General features: G+C 35.9%; 1 protein-coding gene across 4 annotated transcripts in view; it reads left to right on the plus strand.

Moving 5' to 3' along the window:
* Positions 1 to 20,316, plus strand: part of PRSS12 (serine protease 12) — a 77,145-nt gene that overhangs the window by 50,052 nt on the left and 6,777 nt on the right. For 2 of the 4 annotated variants that reach the window (XM_059169665.1, XM_059169692.1), the window contains exons 9-11: positions 8,234 to 8,439; positions 11,551 to 11,629; positions 12,321 to 12,443. In XM_059169665.1, coding sequence (XP_059025648.1) covers positions 8,234 to 8,439; positions 11,551 to 11,629; positions 12,321 to 12,443 — 408 coding nt within the window. Of the gene's footprint in view, positions 1 to 8,233; positions 8,440 to 11,550; positions 11,630 to 12,320; positions 12,444 to 18,996; positions 19,162 to 20,316 lie in introns of those variants that run through there. The other 2 variants (XM_059169682.1, XM_059169674.1) reach the window with 2 other exon arrangements.

The raw sequence follows: 20,316 nt of genomic DNA on the forward strand, positions 1-20,316 counted from the left end.
CTGCCTACTTGTGATCTCTGTCTGTCAAATAAGTAAATAAAATCTTAATGATTACTAAAGGGGTGCCTGGGTGGCTCAGTCAGTTAGGCTTCTACCTTGGGCTCAGGATCCTGGGATCCAGTCCCATGTCAGGGTTCCTGCTCAGCGGGGAATCTGCTTCTCACTCTCCCTCTGCCTCACCCCTTACTCATTCTCTCTTTCTCAAATAAATAAAATCTTTTAAAAAAATGATTACTAAAATAAGCAACTTGTGGCAATTCTGACTCAGAAAAAGGAAAGAATACGAGTAAACATTGGAGGAAAGAAGAGGAATATGAGAACAGATATACAGAAGGTTAAAAAAATTGTGAAAGAGTACTGTGAATTACTTTTAGCTAATATACTTGGAAATCTAGATTAAATGGACAATTATCTGGGAAACCACATTTTCAACAAATATATAATTATGAAAATTGATAGAAAACCTAAATTAATGATCATGGAAGAAATGACTCAGATTTTTTGCTCAAAGAGTTTTGACCAATATTCAATTCAGATAAGTCCCAAGTTATATAAATTGTTGCAGAGTGAGAAAAATATGAAATTCTTTTCATTTATTTAAGGAGGATAATATAAATTGATTTCAAGACTGGACAGCCTAAGTACACACACACACACACACACACACACGAACCTACATACAAAAATTTAATAAAATGTTAGCAAATTTAATCCAGTGGTGTACTTAAATAAATTTAAACAAATGAGAGTCTATTGTAAGAATAAAAGAATGGTTCCAAGTGAGGCATTCAATTAATGTATTCCAGTGTGTCATCTAAAAATGAAAATAAATGTGATTGTTTAGTAATCGTGAAAAGTTATATTTTAAGAATCATCATTCCTTCCTTATATCTATTAGGAAGCTTAGAATAAAATAAAACTACCTTAACTTTATATCGCAGTCATCAAAGAGGAAGAAAACAAGGGTGCCTGGTATTACTGCATTGACTCAGTACTATGTGAAGGTCATTACTAAGCACTGAGGTATCAGTATTGGAAAAAAAGAATTGTTACGAGTAATATGCTATTCCACCTAAATAACACAAGAGAATCAATGGGAAAGGCACTAGAACTAGTGTTTATTGATGTAATCATGTAAATGCAATTAAAAAAAAAGTTTTATTTATTTATTTGACAGAGATCACAAGTAGGCAGAGAGGCAGGCAGAGAGAGAGGAGGAAGCAGGCTCCCTGCTGAGCAGAGAACCCAATGCAGGGCTCGATGCAGGGCTTGATCCCAGAACCCTGGTATCATGACCTGAGCCAAAGGCAGAGGCTTTAACACACTGAGCCACCCAGGTGCCCCAGTAAATACAAATATTTTAAAAATGTAATAGCTCCTATAAGCAAGGTAAAAAGTAAAAAAAAGACAATGTCATTTAGATGGTACAAAAACAAAGAAATGACTGGGAATAATCACAAGAATTGAGACCTATGTGAAGAAAAGAAAATCTTTACTGGAGGTAGAAGAGCTAATAAGTGATACACCACAATGGAAAGACAGAACAGAAATTAATGTAACCTATAAATGCTGTCCTCATAAAAATCTTTTATTTTTCTTGGTGTATTTGGTGGGGTGGTGGTGGGAAGAGAGACTTGATTTCCAGGTTCATCTGAAATCATATCCATGTGGTATTGGCACCAGAACAGGCAAGACATCAATGTCTCTAACTGCACCAGTGGTTAGCAACCTTGGTTGTACAATTAAAATAACGCTGAGAGTTAAAAAAAAAATATTATCCATGCCCAGGCCCATTCCTATGGATCCTACTTTAATTGACATTAGGTGGGTTCAGGTTTTGCTATTCTTTTAAAGGCTTCTAAAGGTAATTTAAATGGTAATCCCCAAGGTTGGGGATAACTGAACTGTAAAGACCAAGAAATGGCTTCTGTACATGTAATTGTGATAAATGATTAAATTAAAAATAAGCCTTTCAAATCAGTAGGAAAAGTTATTAGGATTGTGAACTTAGGGACTAAAATTAAGCCAGATCCCTTACTAACATGAAACAGAAATAAATTCCAGACAGAACTATGATATACAAAATAAAACAGAAAAAATTGTTCTTTAAATAGTCACATTTTAATTGTATGTATTTCAAATGAATAACTTCCTTTCCAAAGACTTGCCCTGTATTCAGCAATATATATCCAGAACCTTAAAAATCTTTATACCTGTTGAACAAAAATGCTACTTTGGGGAAGAATTCTAAGCTATCCACCAACAATTACATTTAAGTATATATCTATAATTGTAAAAAGTCTTGAATTTTAAAAGTAAATGTGCAGCAGTAGGGAAAAAACTTTAATTTTTCTATATTAAGGTTTTTCTTCTAAGGAGATTTTATTTATTTTGAGTGTGAGAGAGAGCACAGGATTGTGCACATGTGGGGCAGTGGGGACTTGTGCAGAGGCAGAGGGAGAGAGAATCTCAAGCAGACTCCATGCTGAGTGTAGAGCCTGAGGCAGGGCTCAATCTCAGGACCCTGAGATCATGACCTGAGCTGAAATCAGAGTTACGGGACTGAGCCACCCAGGAGCCTCTATGTTAAAGTCTGATGCAGAGCTTCCTGAATAGGAATCATGTAGGGCTTATTTAAAAAAAAATAGATCGCTAAGTCCCACTGGTGATACACTCAGAATCAATCTAAGTGGCCTTTTAAGTACTCTGAAGTTTGAGATGCACTAAAGTGTTCAATAAATCTTTTTTTTTTTAATTTTTTATAAACATATATTTTTATCCCCAGGGGTACAGGTCTGTGAATCACCAGGTTTACACACTTCACAGCACTCACCAAATCACATGCCCTCCCCAATGTCCATAATCCCAACCCCTTCTCCCAAACCCCCTCCCCCCGGCAACCCTCAGTTTGTTTTGTGAGATTAAGAGTCACTTATGGTTTGTCTCCCTCCCAATCCCATCTTGTTTCATTTATTCTTCTTCTACCCACTTAAGCCTCCATGTTGCATCACCACTTCCTCATATCAGGGAGATCATATGATAGTTGTCTTTCTCCGCTTGACTTATTTCGCTAAGCATGATACGCTCTAGTTCCATCCATGTTGTTGCAAATGGCAAGATTTCATTTCTTTTGATGGCTGCATAGTATTCCATTGTGTATATATACCACATCTTCTTGATCCATTCATCTGTTGATGGACATCTAGGTTCTTTCCATAGTTTGGCTATTGTGGACATTGCTGCTATAAACATTCGGGTGCATGTGCCCCTTTGGATCACTACATTTGTATCTTTAGGGTAAATACCCAATAGTGCAATTGCTGGGTCATAGGGCAGTTCTATTTTCAACATTTTGAGGAACCTCCATGCTGTTTTCCAGAGTGGCTGCACCAGCTTGCATTCCCACCAACAGTGTAGGAGGGTTCCCCTTTCTCCGCATCCTCGCCAGCATCTGTCATTTCCTGACTTGTTGATTTTAGCCATTCTGACTGGTGTGAGGTGACATCTCATTGTGGTTTTGATTTGTATTTCCCTGATGCCGAGTGATATGGAGCACTTTTTCATGTGTCTGTTGGCCATCTGGATGTCTTCTTTGCAGAAATGTCTGTTCATGTCCTCTGCCCATTTCTTGATTGGATTATTTGTTCTTTGGGTGTTGAGTTTGCTAAGTTCTTTATAGATTCTGGACACTAGTCCTTTATCTGATATGTCGTTTGCAAATATCTTCTCCCATTCTGTCAGTTGTCTTTTGATTTTGTTAACTGTTTCCTTTGCTGTGCAAAAGCTTTTGATCTTGATGAAATCCCAGTAGTTCATTTTTTCCCTTGCTTCCCTTGCCTTTTGCGTTGTTCCTAGGAAGATGTTGCTGCGGCAGAGGGCGAAGAGGTTGCTGCCCGTGTTCTCCTCAAGGATTTTGATGGATTCCTTTCGTACATTGAGGTCCTTCATCCATTTTGAGTCTATTTTTGTGTGTGGTGTAAGGAAATGGTCCATTTTCATTTTTCTGCATGTGGCTGTCCAATTTTCCCAGCACCATTTATTGAAGAGGCTGTCTTTTTTCCATTGGACATTCTTTCCTGCTTTGTCGAAGATTAGTTGACCATAGAGTTGAGGGTCTATTTCTGGGCTCTCTATTCTGTTCCATTGATCTATGTGTCTGTTTTTGTGCCAGTACCATGCTGTCTTGATGATGACAGCTTTGTAATAGAGCTTGAAGTCCGGAATTGTGATGCCACCAACGTTGGCTTTCTTTTTCAATATCCCTTTGGCTATTCGAGGTCTTTTCTGGTTCCATATAAATTTTAGCATTATTTGTTCCATTTCTTTGAAAAAGATGGATGGTACTTTGATAGGAATTGCATTAAATGTGTAGATTGCTTTAGGTAGCATAGACATTTTCACAATATTTATTCTTCCAATCCAGGAGCATGGAACATTTTTCCATTTCTTTGTGTCTTCCTCAATTTCTTTCATGAGTACTTTATAGTTTTCTGAGTATAGATTCTGTGTCTCTTTGGTTAGGTTTATTCCTAGGTATCTTATGGTTTTGGATGCAATTGTGAATGGGATTGACTCCTTAATATCTCTTTCTTCTGTCTTGCTGTTGGTGTAGAGAAATGCAACTGATTTCTGTGCATTGATTTTATATCCTGACACTTTACTGAATTCCTGTATAAGTTCTAGCAGTTTTGGAGTGGAGTCTTTTGGGTTTTCCACATATAGTATCATATCATCTGCGAAGAGTGATAATTTGACTTCTTCTTTGCCGATTTGGATGCCTTTAATTTCCTTTTGTTGTCTGATTGCTGAGGCTAGGACCTCTAGTACGATGTTGAATAGCAGTGGTGATAATGGACATCCCTGCCGTGTTCCTGACCTTAGCGGAAAAGCTTTCAGTTTTTCTCCATTGAGAATGATATTTGCGGTGGGTTTTTCATAGATGGCTTTGATGATATTGAGGTATGTGCCCTCTATCCCTACACTTTGAAGAGTTTTGATCAGGAAGGGATGTTGTACTTTGTCAAATGCTTTTTCAGCATCTATTGAGAGTATCATATGGTTCTTGTTCTTTCTTTTATTGATGTGTTGTATCACATTGACTGATTTGCGGATGTTGAACCAACCTTGCAGCCCTGGAATAAATCCCACTTGGTCGTGGTGAATAATCTTTTTAATGTACTGTTGAATCCTATTGGCTAGTATTTTGTTGAGTATTTTCGCATCTGTGTTCATCAAGGATATGGGTCTATAGCTCTCTTTTTTGGTGGGATCCTTGTCTGGTTTTGGGATCAAGGTGATACTGGCCTCATAAAATGAGTTTGGAAGCTTTCCTTCCATTTCTATTTTTTGGAACAGTTTCAGGAGAATAGGAATTAGTTCTTCTTTAAATGTTTGGTAGAATTCCCCCGGGAAGCCGTCTGGCCCTGGGCTTTTGTTTGTTTGGAGATTTTTAATGACTGTTTCAATCTCCTTACTGGTTATGGGTCTGTTCAGGCTTTCTATTTCTTCCTGGTTCAGTTGTGGTAGTTTATATGTTTCTAGGAATGCATCCATTTCTTCCAGATTGTCAAATTTATTGCCGTAGAGTTGCTCATAGTATGTTCTTATAATAGTTTGTATTTCTTTGGTGTTAGTTGTGATCTCTCCTCTTTCATTCATGATTTTATTTATTTGGGTCCTTTCTCTTTTCTTTTTGATAAGTCGGGCCAGGGGTTTATCAATTTTATTAATTCTTTCAAAGAACCAGCTCCTAGTTTCGTTGATTTGTTCTATTGTTTTTTTGGTTTCTATTTCATTGATTTCTGCTCTGATCTTTATGATTTCTCTTCTCCTGCTGGGCTTAGGGTTTCTTTCTTGTTCTTTCTCCAGCTCCTTTAGGTGTAGGGTTAGGTTGTGTACCTGAGACCTTTCTTGTTTCTTGAGAAAGGCTTGTACCGCTATATATTTTCCTCTCAGGACTGCCTTTGTTGTGTCCCACAGATTTTGAACCGTTGTATTTTCATTATCATTTGTTTCCATGATTTTTTTCAATTCTTCTTTAATTTTCCGGTTGACCCATTCATTCTTTAGAAGGATACTGTTTAGTCTCCATGTATTTGGGTTCTTTCCAAACTTCCTTTTGTGGTTGAGTTCTAGCTTTAGAGCATTGTGGTCTGAAAATATATAAACCAATTAATAACAAAATCAAAGAAACAGATCAACAATAATACAATAATAGTAGGGGACTTTAACACTCCCCTCACTGAAATGGACAGGTCATCCAAGCAAAAGATCAGCAAGGAAATAAAGGCCTTAAACGACACACTGGACCAGATGGACATCACAGATATATTCAGAACATTTCATCCCAAAGCAACAGAATACACATTCTTCTCTAGTGCACATGGAACATTCTCCAGAATAGATCACATCCTCGGTCCTAAATCAGGACTCAACCGGTATCAAAAGATTGGGATCAATAAATCTTTTTAACCAGTAAAAGTTTTGGTTAGTATTTTCCCCATAAGTATGTACAGGAAGGGAATATACAAATGCTAGCAGCGTATTGTTGGGACTTTATATACTTTTATTTTGTAAATTTGATACAATGAGCATTTATTACTTCTATAATTAATAATAAGTTTCATATTAAAAAAGATTTACTTTAAGAGTACTGTTAGAGTCATATGTTCAGGCATAGGGGTCTTCCATGACTAAAAGTTTATATTTGCACTTTTTGTCAGAGTAGCAGTTAACTAGTTAGCTGTACCAGTTTTTGAAGTAACTGTGTTGCCAACCACAAGCATGTGAGTTCAGGTTTCATTGCTGAAGGAGGTAATTCAAATGAATTTCTCAGAGAATCCATATCAATAAATGACTTTGCTAGAGATCCTGCATTAAGTATACGGAAAGTATAATAACTTTAAGTTGAATATATTTTGATGAGAGAAATATGGTCCAAATTGTCATTTTTAATGAATCAGTTTCTTTTGATTTAAAACCTGTCTTTTGCCTATTTTTCTCTTGGTTGTTAGGTCTAAAAAAAATTTACGAATTTTGAGAATTTTTTTTTTTTTTTGGTATGATAGTCCCCTCTATTGGGTGTATTCACCAACAAATATATTTGTAAGTACGTGTTATAAATATATGCATCAACCTTTTAATTTATCTCCTACTTTTCCTTAGGGTGGCTTTTAGTAAAATAGCATTCCTAATTTTTATTGAATTTATTAGTCCTTTAAAGTATATCACCTATGCCTTGTTTAATAAGTCTTTCTCTAAGTTGAGGTTGTAAAGATAATTTCCTCATGATTCAGAATTTAAAACTTTGCCTTTCCTAATTTTGCCATTAGTTTATCAAGAATTGAGTTTTGAATATGGTGTTAGTTTGAAATATTTCATGAATAAATCCTTAGTATTTGGATATTTTTAAAAAGTACTGTGCAATTAGAAACAAACAACAACAAAAAAGTGACATACCAAAATAACTCTTACTTCTACTTACTTCTATTTGTGATTCCTAGTTTTGTCTTTCTCTGTTAAAAATTAGACTTTTTAAAAAAAATAGACTTTTTTATTTCTAAAGAGGACTTTAAAATTTTTAGCTCCATAGGCTATTATTTGACCTCATATTTTTCTTGGCAGTTTTAACCAACTTTAAAAGAGTGTTATGCGCTATAAGAAAATTTTGAGATGATTTTTTTCTTGCTTAAACTAGAGTTTAAGACTATCATGAATTTCTGACATGCTTATTTAATGTGACTTTCTCAGCAGAAGCTAAATTAGAGGCAACTAACTGATGAAATAAGGAAGCTCTGGGGTAGGAAAATAGAGAAGGTTTAGTTATTACCTCTTTTTTTAATTTTAATTTTAATTTTTACTTTTTTAAAGATTTTATTTATTTATTTGACAGAGAGAGATCACAAGTAGGCAGAGAGGCAGGCAGAGAGAGAGAGAGAGAGAGAGGGAAGCAGGCCCCCTGCTGAGCAGAGAGCCCGATGTGGGACTCGATCCCAGGACCCTGAGATCATGACCAGAGCCGAAGGCAGTGGCTTAACCCACTGAGCCACCCAGGCTCCCTAGTTATTACCTCTTTTAAGCTTTTTTTGGACAGAGTCATGAAGTAAATATTTTTTAGCACTCATAGATGCTGATTTTAATATTTAAGAGTTAACTGAATGAGACTGTATGTTGTGGTGTATTCAAATGTACGATCATCTTGTCCTCCACATCCTCAAGAATGCTCTGTTCCCAGGGGCCCTGCCAAAGCAAGAACCATGGCTTATTTTGGAGAAGGAAACGGACCCATCCATGTGGACAATGTGAAGTGCACAGGAAATGAGAGGTCCCTGGCTGACTGTATCAAACAGGATATTGGAAGACATAACTGCCGCCACAGTGAAGATGCAGGAGTCATTTGTGATTATTTTAGCAAGAAGGCAACAGGTAACAGTAATAAAGGTAAGTCATTTTCTGGGGCCAATACAAGTCAGAGTACTTTTCACTTCATTAGTATAAACAGTATTTTGATAACAAAAATCTCCTTCCATAAGACTATACCTACTCTGTGTTCGTATTTAGAGGCAGTGGTTCCTGACAAACTTGACTGATGGGGCTTACATGGGGAGCAGAGTTCAAGGGTGGGAGTGAATTTATAGGATTTGAAATCAAGCCCTTTTGACATTCTCAGCCACTTCTGTCCCATTCTTTCTCTGGATGTAATAAAACAGTCAAACTTGTTGGTATCTTTGAAGATTTAGAATTGACATAGAAAGAAATGAATTTTTCTATTATTTTTATTTTCTTAGAGGAGGGAGAGAGGGGAGGGGAGAAGAGGCATTGGGAGAGAGAGAATCTCAAGCAAGCTCCATGCTCAGTGTGGAGACCAGTGTGGGACTTGATCCTAACCACCCTGAGATGATGACATGAACCATTTAAGGGTTAAGTCAGAGACTTAACTGACTGTGCCACCCAGGCGCTCCCAAAAAAGCAAAATTTAAAGATGAATCACAGAAAGGAACTTCTTCCACTCTTACTGATATTTTAAACAACCAGGATAAACTTAAAAGTAGTTGCAAAAAGAATATTATCTTTTGTAGAGTTTAGTTTCTGAAATTTAGAAACATTAAGGAAAATGAGAAATAATCTTCCAGTATAGTACAGTAATAGATGTTTTGTACTTAAATACAAAGGTCCTTTAAAGCTGAGAGTAACTTTTATGAAACAATGAATGGCTTAAATGAATAAAAAAGTAGCTATTTTGTAGAAAGCTATGGTTACATTTTTATGAAAAGAAAAATCACCTCTTTATGTATGTTGAAAGTTCATAGTTTTGATGCATTGGACTTTCTGAAAATTAGGTGCCTATATTTGAGCATTCTCATTTTCTAACACCTTTTAATTGCTAAAGACAATGTAAAAATAAACTGGATGCAGTTAATATGATTCTTCACTGTCTAAGGAGCTTCTCAGCTTACCAAATCACATATATTTAATATTACTAAATAGTATACATATATAAGTATTAATTATAACATAATGTGTTAAATTCCTTTCAATAATTTAAACTACAGTTAAAAATGGAATATAACTAATTCTTTGGATTATATCAAATTTCTGAAGCAGTAGAAAAACATAAAAACTTAAGAATTGTAAATGTTTCTAACTATATTCCTATATAAACCTACTTTAAAGTATGAAATACCATATGTATTTCATTACTTATACATTTGTTTTCATAAATTCCTAGAGTTGTAGCAACACTTATTTTGATACCTTTCCATGGTTCAATACCACCTTACATCAAATAACAAGATTTCATTTTAGACCAGCTGGATTACAGAATCTGGCTTATTAATCTATTGATTTTGTATTGAGGTTCAAGACCTAGTGACTTCTTTTTTTTCTTTCTTTTTTTTTTTTTTAAGATTTTATTTATGTATTGTAGAGAGAGAGCAAAAGTAGGGGGCAAGGAGAGGGTTAAGCTGACTTGGCACTAGTGCGGAGCCCAGCGTGGGGGCTCCATCTCATGACTTTGGTCATGACCTGAGCCAAAAATCAAGAGACCCCCACTTAACAAACTGAGCCACCCAGGCACCTCTCTAGTGACTTCCATAAGGGAATTCACACTCAGGCCATTGGTTATTGGTCATCTGATGGGACCCTTTTTTAAATGAACTTCATTTTGCTTTCTAATTTTGTTTTTGTTTTTGTTTTTGTTTTGATAACTGTGGATTTTATGGCTTTAAATAGATTTTACGTTTTTATAATCCGGTGCCTTGCACCAGATGATGTAAACTTTCAGTTTTGCTTGCTCAGTATTAATTACATCATTCTTTTATTTTGGTGTTCTATGCATTGACTTGACTCTGACCATTATTTGAAACTTATGTTTTTCTCATCTCTTATAATTTGCTGTGTCATCTAGAGGACTCATATCCTAAAGAGATGAGAATTAAAGATTGACAGCATGTCTCTGAGATCATTTGGCAAATTAATGATTTTGGTACACGTAATTCAATCTCTTTCTCTCTGAAGAAATAACTAATGCTGATTCCCTACTGAGCTCCCTTTTACGTGATTATTTTGGGAGAATATTAGTGTTGATTAGATTTTTTTTAAAAGATTTTATTTATTTATTTGACAGACAGAGATCACAAGTAGGCAGAGAGGCAGGCAGAGAGAGAGGAAAGGAAGCAGTCTCCCTGCTGGGCAGAGAGCCCAATGTGGGACTTGATGCCAGGACCCTGGGATCATGACCCGAGCCGAAGGCAGAGGTTTTAACCCACTGAGCCACCCAGGCGCCCCATGTTGATTAGATTTTCATGGTCATGGTGCAATTCTCAGCCTTTTCTTCTTACACAGATAGAAAAACTATCTATCGATATTTTAAAACATATACTTAACCAAGGAAACAAAATACTATAGAGATTCTCCTCCTTCCTAAAATTATTTTTGAAATAGTCATACTTTCTTTTGTATACCACTTTTTCATACATTTTAATTCTTAACTCTTTTTTATGCTCTTGATCGAGTCTATTATCTTGGGAAGTTTGACTATATTCCCTCAAATGCCACTTAGACTGTTTAGTAAAACTTTCCATAAGTTAATTTGCTATATGATTAAATGTAAACGTGAATTTAGATCAGAATCCCATTCCAGGAATGTGCTTTGCTCCTTTAAATTAGATTTTTGTAAACATGGCTTGGCAATGTTGTGTATGAAGAGCAAGTAGTTTAGACCAGTATTGCCTTTGCAGTTCTCTTGCTTTACCCTTCCTACACTCCCAAATGATTTCTGAAATCAGTGGAGGAGATGTAGGCACCTGTAGGATGATGTACTGGGCAGAGTCCACACTTAATATGGAAAACTTCCTCAAGTTCCTGATCTGCTTGGGAATTCTTGGTAAAGTGAGAAGACATTTAATTTTTATTATAAGAAACAGTATCCTATAATTTGAGGAGAGAAGACATTTTAAAATAGAGAAGGAAGCAGCAGGTAATGTGTCACTTGTGTCTTTATCCCACTATCAGCAATATGATAATCTGATTAATAACTTCTGTCTGCCTCAGAATCCCTCTTGTCTGTGTGTGGCTTGAGATTAGTGCACCACCGGCAGAAGCGGATCATTGGTGGGAAAAATTCTTTAAGGTAAAATGTTCTTTTCCATATTACAGAATTATCTATATATAATTATCTCTACACAGTGTTACAAATTGGTTTTTTTTTTTTAGTGTTATGTAAGGGGTTTATTTTATTTATTTAATATTGGGTAAATTAAATACAGATTACACTAATAATTTCACATTTTTTGAACTACATTTACTTTATATAGGTCATGTCGTTAGATCACTACCCTCTGATTTATAAAATAGATACTAAAGTTATGTGCTAGAAATTAATTTAACAGGAGGTCTGAAAAAAACACATAACTACAAAATTCATTTAATTTAGAATATATTTGTTTTAGACTTGACTCTTTTAATATAATTTTCTTTATTTGTTGCATTTACTCATGGAAAACCAGTACTTCGCTTATCAGATACTTCCTTAGGCTGCCTAGGTGAGGTAGTGGGGAGAGAAAATACACTTCAAACAATGAAGTATAAAGAAGACTCAACTTGATTCTATGACTGTCAGGATAGATGGGATGCATACAAATACCCACAAGGGAATCTTCAGTGTGGACTCCTCAGAGTTCTAGGAAGGGATTTTTATATCTGAGGGTCCCTTTTGTACTGCTTTTCTCTAACCTGCAAGCTTTCTGAGTCATTGTTTTAATGGGTGCTTTTCTCTGCCTTTTCTACCTTATGTGGAGTTAAGTGACTTACCTTCTTCTTAGGGGTGGTTGGCCCTGGCAAGTGTCCCTCCGGCTAAAGTCATCCCATGGAGATGGCAGGCTTCTTTGTGGGGCCACGCTCCTGAGTAGCTGCTGGGTCCTTACAGCGGCGCACTGCTTCAAGAGGTATGTGTCTACCTTTCCAGACGACTCAGTTGGGCTCTTATTTGCCTTTCTTCTGATTCCTTCTTTCTCTGTTGCATACTGGAAACTTGGGGTGACAGAGCCAGGCTACTAGTCTTCCTTATCTATGCCAACAGCACTGTGGAAGTGGGGGGAAGTAGCGGAAGGAGCAAAGAGATCCTTCCAAAAGCTACTGGGGTACTAAAGCAAGCTATAGGGAATAAAGATGATGTGTTTTCGGGGGCGGGGGGAGGTGGCTGTGTTAGTGCTTTTCTCAAGAACATATCTGAGGGTGACATCATAACCCAGCAGACCTAGAAGAGACCTCGGATTATCTAGTTACAAAACACTAAGAATAGGGAGTACAAATTTTATTGTTTTTGATCTTTTGGGTCTTCTTGGTGTTTTGTGCCTTTTAGATTTCTTCATTTGTACCTTCTAGAAATGTTGCATCCTGATTATTTTCTCATGTCCTATTTTATAAGTCCAATCTCAAGTCTTCCCAGTTCAGAGGGGAGGCCATGCAGAGAAAATAAATGTGCCAGAATCACACTGCTCTTGGTAGCAATGCCTGCAGTAGTACCTGGCTCTCCTTTCTTCTTGTTCTGTTCTTTTTGGTTGGCCTGGCTCATGGCCATTTCCTCAGCATGAATTTTGTTATGTCTAAATACATACCAATCTTTGGTAAAATATTGATAATTAATGAGGCAAGGTGATGCGTATAGGAGTCTCACTATATTATGTATTTGAAAATGGTCATAATAAAAAGTCTTACATAAAATGTATAACATGTCATTGAGAAATTCTTACAAGCAAAAATTTATTTTATATTTTTCCATATGTGATTTTATAAGGCTACACTGTATATTTGTAATTTATCCATATAGATTTTGTTCACTTTAACCACCATGTGAATCTTAACTCCTATTGGAAGACTACATCACAGCTTATTTATTCCCATACTAATGGGTAGTTAGGTGGTTTCCATTCTCTTACTATGAAAAAACTGTGTGATAGTAGATATCCATTCTATGTCTCATTGGGTACATATATGTGGGAGCATTTTGCTAGAGTATGGGTACATTTCAATTTCACTTGGCACTACTAATTTCCTTTCTAAAGTAATTGTATCCATTTATATCTTGGCAATGTGTAAGTCCCTCTGTACTCAGATCCCCAACTCAACTTTATACTATCAACAGTCTTACTTTTTGCCACTATTAAAATTTTGGATTTCTTTTTAATTCCATTTCCTCGATTAGTGTCTTCCTCATTCATGACTTCTTTGTTTATATCCTTTGCTTATTTTTCTGTTGGATTTTTTTTTGTAATTGATTTAAAAAATTTGTTCTGTGTGCATAGTCTTTGTTGTTATATATTATAAATACCTTTTCTCAATCAGGGGTATGTCCTATCACTTCTCTAAAATCTTTTTCTTATAAAGATATTTTAATTTTAACATGTTTAGGTATGTCCGTTTTTTAAGTTTGATAGAAGTTTTTATATTTTATTTAAAAAATCCTTTCCTAGCCCTATTTGATGAAGATACTATCTTAGTTTTTCTCTAAGAAAATTTATGTTTGCCTGTCATGTTTAGGTTTTTAATCTGTTTACAGTTTATTTTTGTGTATATGGTATGGGAAAGGAACCTAACTATACTTTCATGGATAGTTAGTTTACCAGCACTTTTTATTGAACATTATATTCTTTATGCAATGATTTATCACAACTATGTTGTATGCCAAATGCATAGTCTGAGGTGGGGCTCAATCCCATGACCCTGATCATGACCTGAACTGAAACAGAGTTAGACGCTTAACCATTTAACTGACTGAGCCCCAGGTTCCCCAAGGGGCCATTTTTAAAGTGTGGTCTTTCTATAACAATATTAGATACATTCAGCTTGTTAAAAATCCAGATTCCTGGGCTTCTACTCCAGATCTACTGAATCTTTGGAGCTGAGCCTCAGGAATTGGCATTTTTATCAAGCATCTCTGATGATTCTTAGCAATAGTCGTGCCTCGGATAAACCTCATTGGCTATGATACTGCCACTGTGCAAAGCTTCTGATGATTCTTATGAACACTAATGGTTAAGACCCACTTGCCTGGTGGCCAAAATAGAGTATGATCTGGATTTTTGAATAATGATGATGAGGAAGAATATATTGGAGTTCACAGGATACGTATCCATGTCCTATTCAACATATTAATCACTAAACTGGAAAAGATGCCAAACATATTAATCACTAAACTGATAAAGACACCAAAAAGATGGTAAATTAATTATATTTTTGGATGTCAGAAGATTGAGATGGACATATGTTGGAGATAAGATCCATGATAGCAAAAGGTCTTGATATGCTGATTCTAACAAGCATTGTGGAATAGGGAGGAAGTAAAATGCTGACTTTAGTTCCAGGAAACTTGGCTTACATGTTGCACAAGTGAAAAAGACCTCATGAGTTTTAGAGTCCTGCAAACTTAATATAAGTCAGTGATGTAATGAAGTTGCCCAGAGTTAATAAGTAGTGGGCAGCACTGACAGAACAGGGGCAAGACAGCATCGATGAGTCTTGCTATTCTTATTGTACTCAAGCTATTGGCAGAGACAAAAGCACTGTCACTATCAAAGAGAGAGAACTATGTTCAGTTCTAGGTGCCACACCATGAAAAAAAAAATGATGTGGTATACCAGGGAAGGCAAAAAAGACAGGGGAATTTGTGTGGAATTGGATTAGATTTGTTACCTGTTGATTCAAGTACCACAGATGGTAATGGGAGAAAAGATAATTTTCTTTTTAACATGAAGAGTTGTTTATTTTTTATTTCTTTAAGATTAGGACCAAAGATGGAATGGGCCATATGTGGGAGGAATAGTAAGTTCTGTTATGAAGTATGTTCAAGCACAGAGGTTGGATTCATATATTGGTAGAGGCTGAAGGTGGATAATGTCTCATGTTGAGAACATGGTGGTGAAAAAACTTGAGACATATTTGAACAGTGGTGGTTATTAGTTAAGATAGTGATCTAGAGCTTTGGTAGTGGACTTAGAGTAGAGAATCAGGAAAGGCCTGGAGTGCCAGGATAGTGAATTTTGCTTCATTCATGAGGTGGTAGAAAACCACTAGTTTTTTGAGGCTCGAAATGAGATCAGAGAGTTTTAGGAGATGAGTCATTTGGAGATATACAGGATAAATCTGAGGAGGTAAAGCAAAATTACTAATCCAGGGGTCTGTGAATGAGCTTCAAATTATATGAAAAATCTGCATACACATTTCTGGAGTGACTCGAATTACCAAGTGATTAAGACTCACTGTGGCTGGAACTAGGCGGAGACTTATTACAAGGCTATTATAATAGAGACAGAAGGTAGAAAAGGAGGGAGAGAAAGTAGACCCACTGTGACAGAAATCAGTAAAACTTGGTACTGTGTAACAAAAGACTTGGATCTGGCCATTGAGACCAAGGCCACAGTTCTCCAATTTTAGCTTTAATTTGTGGAAATTATTTAGCCTGTTGGAGCCTCAGTTTTCCCACCTGTAAAATGAAGGCAATAATGAAGGAACAAATGATCTGCTAAGCATCTGAAAAGTTAAAAACTGTAAAATTCAAAACAAATAATGCCTATTATTATGTTGAGTTTCAAGAAAGGGAATCAAAGATTATTATTATCAAAAGTAGGAAATTCAGGATGATTTTAACACACCGACTACTGGAAAAAAAGAAGGTAGGAAATTATAGAGAACCTGGAGAAACCTGTCTTAGGGCTTAGAGTTTGGGCAAAATAACTACAGAGGTTCAGTTTACATTATCTTCCTCTTGATTAAGATACCTTGTCTTTCAGGTCTCTGTTAAAAGTTATGGACTTCAGGGTTTAAGGCTTAAAGTTTTAAAGTAGGGAAATTACCCAAAAATTGTACTTGAGGTTGAAAACTTTTATCTGACTTTTGGGGTCCCTAGATGATCTTTTTCTTTTCTTTCTGGTACATGTTTGGGTTTGTTTGTTTACATGTCATTATTCCTCCCCTGGCATGCCCCTTCTAGATTCTTGCTTAAAGTCAGTAATCATCTCACTTCCGTTTATAAACTGAGTGTCTAGTGTATTACTTGGCACAGAGGAGATACTCCTAAATGGTTGTTGCATGATGAAAGTGGGGGCTCAGTTGCCAGATAGTGGATCTGTTTAAGAATGTTGGATGCTTTTAGAGGATTGTGGTATCTTAAACCTAGATCAACAGATAATTCCTTCCATATGTCATTTCTGAATTTCTTCCCTTTATCTGCTCAGTATAAGATAAAGACAGTTAATTAAAAAGTAGAGGAGCAGATGATGATACACAGCATTTTGAGATGCTGTAGATATAATGCAAGACTCTCTTACTATGTGTAGGGAGAGAATTGTTTTGCAAATGTGTTTTATATCCATCTGACTTGGTCTGTAACCTTTACCAGATTTCATAGACTTCCTGTTCTGCAGTGCCTAAGGAGACTACAGCTTACATCTTTATTGCAGTGAATATATTAAAAAACTAAGGACACTTACTAGTGATTGCGAATAAGCTCCCAACTTTGTTTTTTTCTGGGTTCAAGGACTTTGGATTAAAACAGCCTTCCTTTAATTATCAGAAATGCTGAAATTTGCAAAAATCAATTATCTTTGGAATTGCAGGGAAACTGCCCTGTAGAAGCAGGATCTTCAGGTTCCGAGAGGTTATATCTTCCTTTAGATTTCTTGGGAGTCTGATTTATTCACTTTTTATTTTAAAAAACATTTATTTATTTATTTATTTATTTATTTATTTATTTATGAGAGATAGAGTGTGGGAGGGAGAGAGAGAGAGAAAGAGAGACTCTGAAGCAGACTCCATGCTGAATGCAGAGCTCGATGTGGGGCTTGATCCCACGACTGCAAGATCATGACCTGAGCTGAAACCAGGAGTTGGACGCTTAACCAGCTGAGCACCCAGATGTCCCTTAGGAGTCTAATTTAAGGTCTACTGGTTGGGGACCTAAATTTCATGTTTAGAAGTTAGCTCTCACTTCCTTTTTCTATTGATAGCTCAACTGCTTTAACTACTGGACTTCTGCATATGTTCTATAATGGTTTCTTGTTCATCAGGCCTTCCTTGATGTTTACTTCTTGCAGTGATGATATAGGCCAGTGTTCTTGAAAACTTTTTTTGAAATAGGGTTTTTTTTAAATAAGGCATAGACTGCTGTTACTATCTGTGTTATTTTATACTGTGGAATGACAGATTTTTATGTTTATTTGTTTTGCCTTTATAGTCATTCTTTTAAATAACCCTCATGTCAGAATAATCTAAGAATGATGACATGGGAGGTTGAGATCAGAATGCAGTTACTTCAGATCCATTCATTTTACATAGGGTAGCCTCTTTACATGATAAGGTACTTTATTGTAAGGCTTGACAGAGTTCCAGTAATCAAATTCTAATTTGTTTCTAACTTTCACATGTGCTGTGTCCCAAACACTTTTTTATGCCATTAAAATTAGGGTAACTGAGGTAATTGGGGAATCACCATTTATAGGCCTTCTATCTCATTTTTCTTATTTTTCCTAGTGTTAATGTAATGCAGACTTTGGAATGCAGTATCCTATTGGCATTTTGAAATGGAAACTTGGAATAAATCAGGTTTTTTTGTAGTCCCTATGAAACTTACATAATATAAATTACTTGCTTTTGATATTTTCTACTCTAAACTATGAGTATCATGAAATGACCCTATCTCTATTGTGGTGCAGCAATATAATTGAGAGAAAAGTTCATAAATATTACACTTAATTCCTTTTAGTTGCTTATTCTGGTAACAAGCATCATTTGGTGGAAAGAATGCAAAATAAGACTCTCTTTTTTCTGTAGTTCTATTGCAAATTTGGTTTGATCATGAATATATAGCTTCACCTGATTTTATCTTTTTGATTTTTTTGCCTAGAAACACTATAGCAGCTAGAAATTGTCCGAGACCGTTGCTCTGAAAATCAGAAATGTCTAAATCTTTGTAATTACGAAGATGAGCCACAGAGATAGTGCAGTCACTTTTTAAAATCATGGGAGTGTCAGGTGCTCAGCTTATGCTCCAACATAACCTAGAATCTAGTAGAATTCATTAGGAGCATGGTCTTTTAGTGACATACATAATACCATCAATCATGCTAAAACCATTTCCTGAACACATACACAACACACACACACTATATATGTGATGTATCTACACATACACACACGACACTGTGAGATCCTGCAGAGAAGGTCACTTCTAAGCAACTATAACCATTTACACAAGCAACTTCAATCACTTTTTGAGTTTCATCCAGACAAAGCAATAAACAGATTCTAGTAGTAGCAGATGTGTATAGGTTGAGATAGAGTACTTTTTAAAGAGATGAAATCTATGTAGAAAACACATATAAAGATCACACCCTGCAGCGTGAATTAACTCTTTTATTTTTAATTCCAGTAATTTTTTGTTCTTAAACTCTAGAATCTCAGGAAAATGGGGGCATTGGATTTTACTAAACTGCTGTGTTTCAGATCCTTTCTTGCTCAAGCTTGTCTGGCAATTTCATCCAATTTTTATTTGAGGAGGAGTTGAAGGCATTTCAGCAAAGCAAACAAGTGGATGGTGTGTCAGCCAAACCTAAAATGTTTGTTTTAGAAGGATTTTTGAATATAATAAAGTCTGTCAAAGAAACAGAAGCTCAACTAGAGTTTTTATGTTGGGGGGAAAAAAAAGGTTCCTTGATATGTTTTCTTAAGAAATCTAGAACTACAGTAAATGTTTTCAGAGTCCACAATATTAAGAACCTCAGCCAAAGTGTTATCCCTGGAGTATATAATCACACCCACTAAGAGAGGTGACAGTAGAAGACAAATATTTGGTTAGCTAACTAATCCAGTCTTGTTTGGATGTTCTTCAAATTCCAAGCTTGTGATTATTTCTAAGAATAACTGGAGTGAACGGAGTGTGGGAATCCCTGGTTAGGTTTAGAGGGTCCTTAAAATTAGGACAACTTTAAAAGTATAGGTACTAATAGATTCATTTTGACAAGAATGATGCTTTTCCTCTTTTTCTCAGGTAAATATTTTGTTTTCAGTTTAATATCAACTCCTGATAAGTGAGCATACTAAATTTGGAGTATATTCAAAAGTATCGGCTGAAATGTACTTGATTTGAGAACACAGTATATGCATGTAATATGTATTGGTCTTGCATTTTGATGCCTTTATGTAATCTCTTATGATGCTCACTTCACCTCGTGAGATTCTAGGCATACAGGGGGCAAGAGTTATCACTTTGCCTTTAAGTCTTTCGTGTAGTGGTTCTTAAGCCTGACTGTGAATTTGAATCACCTATGGTCCTATGTCAGCCCTATTAATTTAATATTCTCAGAGATTGTGTAGCCTGAAAATTTATATTTTTAGAAGTGGTACAGGTAATTCTGGTAAACAGCAGCATTAACAAGAACATTAGATATTTGGGGGATTTAAAAAAATGTAATAGGGGGTGCCTTGATGACTCAGTTGTTGAGTGTGTGACTTTTGATTTTGGCTCAGGTCATGAACTTGGGGTTGTGAGATCTAGCTCTACAATGGGCTCCACACTCCACACAGTCTGTTTAAGATTCTCTCTCTCTCTCTCTCTCTCTCTGTGTCTCTCGATTCCCCTCCCCTCATGTGTGCATTTCTCTTGCTCTCTCAAAAAAAAAAAAAGTACTAGAAATTTTAGTGATGGTGTTATAGAACTGGTGAGAAGTGGACTCTGACTTCAGTTAAGTTAGGGATGACAGTGTATATATATATAGATGTGGATATCTTTGAAAAGAAGTTTTACATACACTGATTAAAACTTTT

The sequence above is a fragment of the Mustela lutreola genome, chromosome 1 (assembly GCF_030435805.1).
Source record: "Mustela lutreola isolate mMusLut2 chromosome 1, mMusLut2.pri, whole genome shotgun sequence".
Taxonomy (NCBI): Eukaryota; Metazoa; Chordata; class Mammalia; order Carnivora; family Mustelidae; genus Mustela; species Mustela lutreola.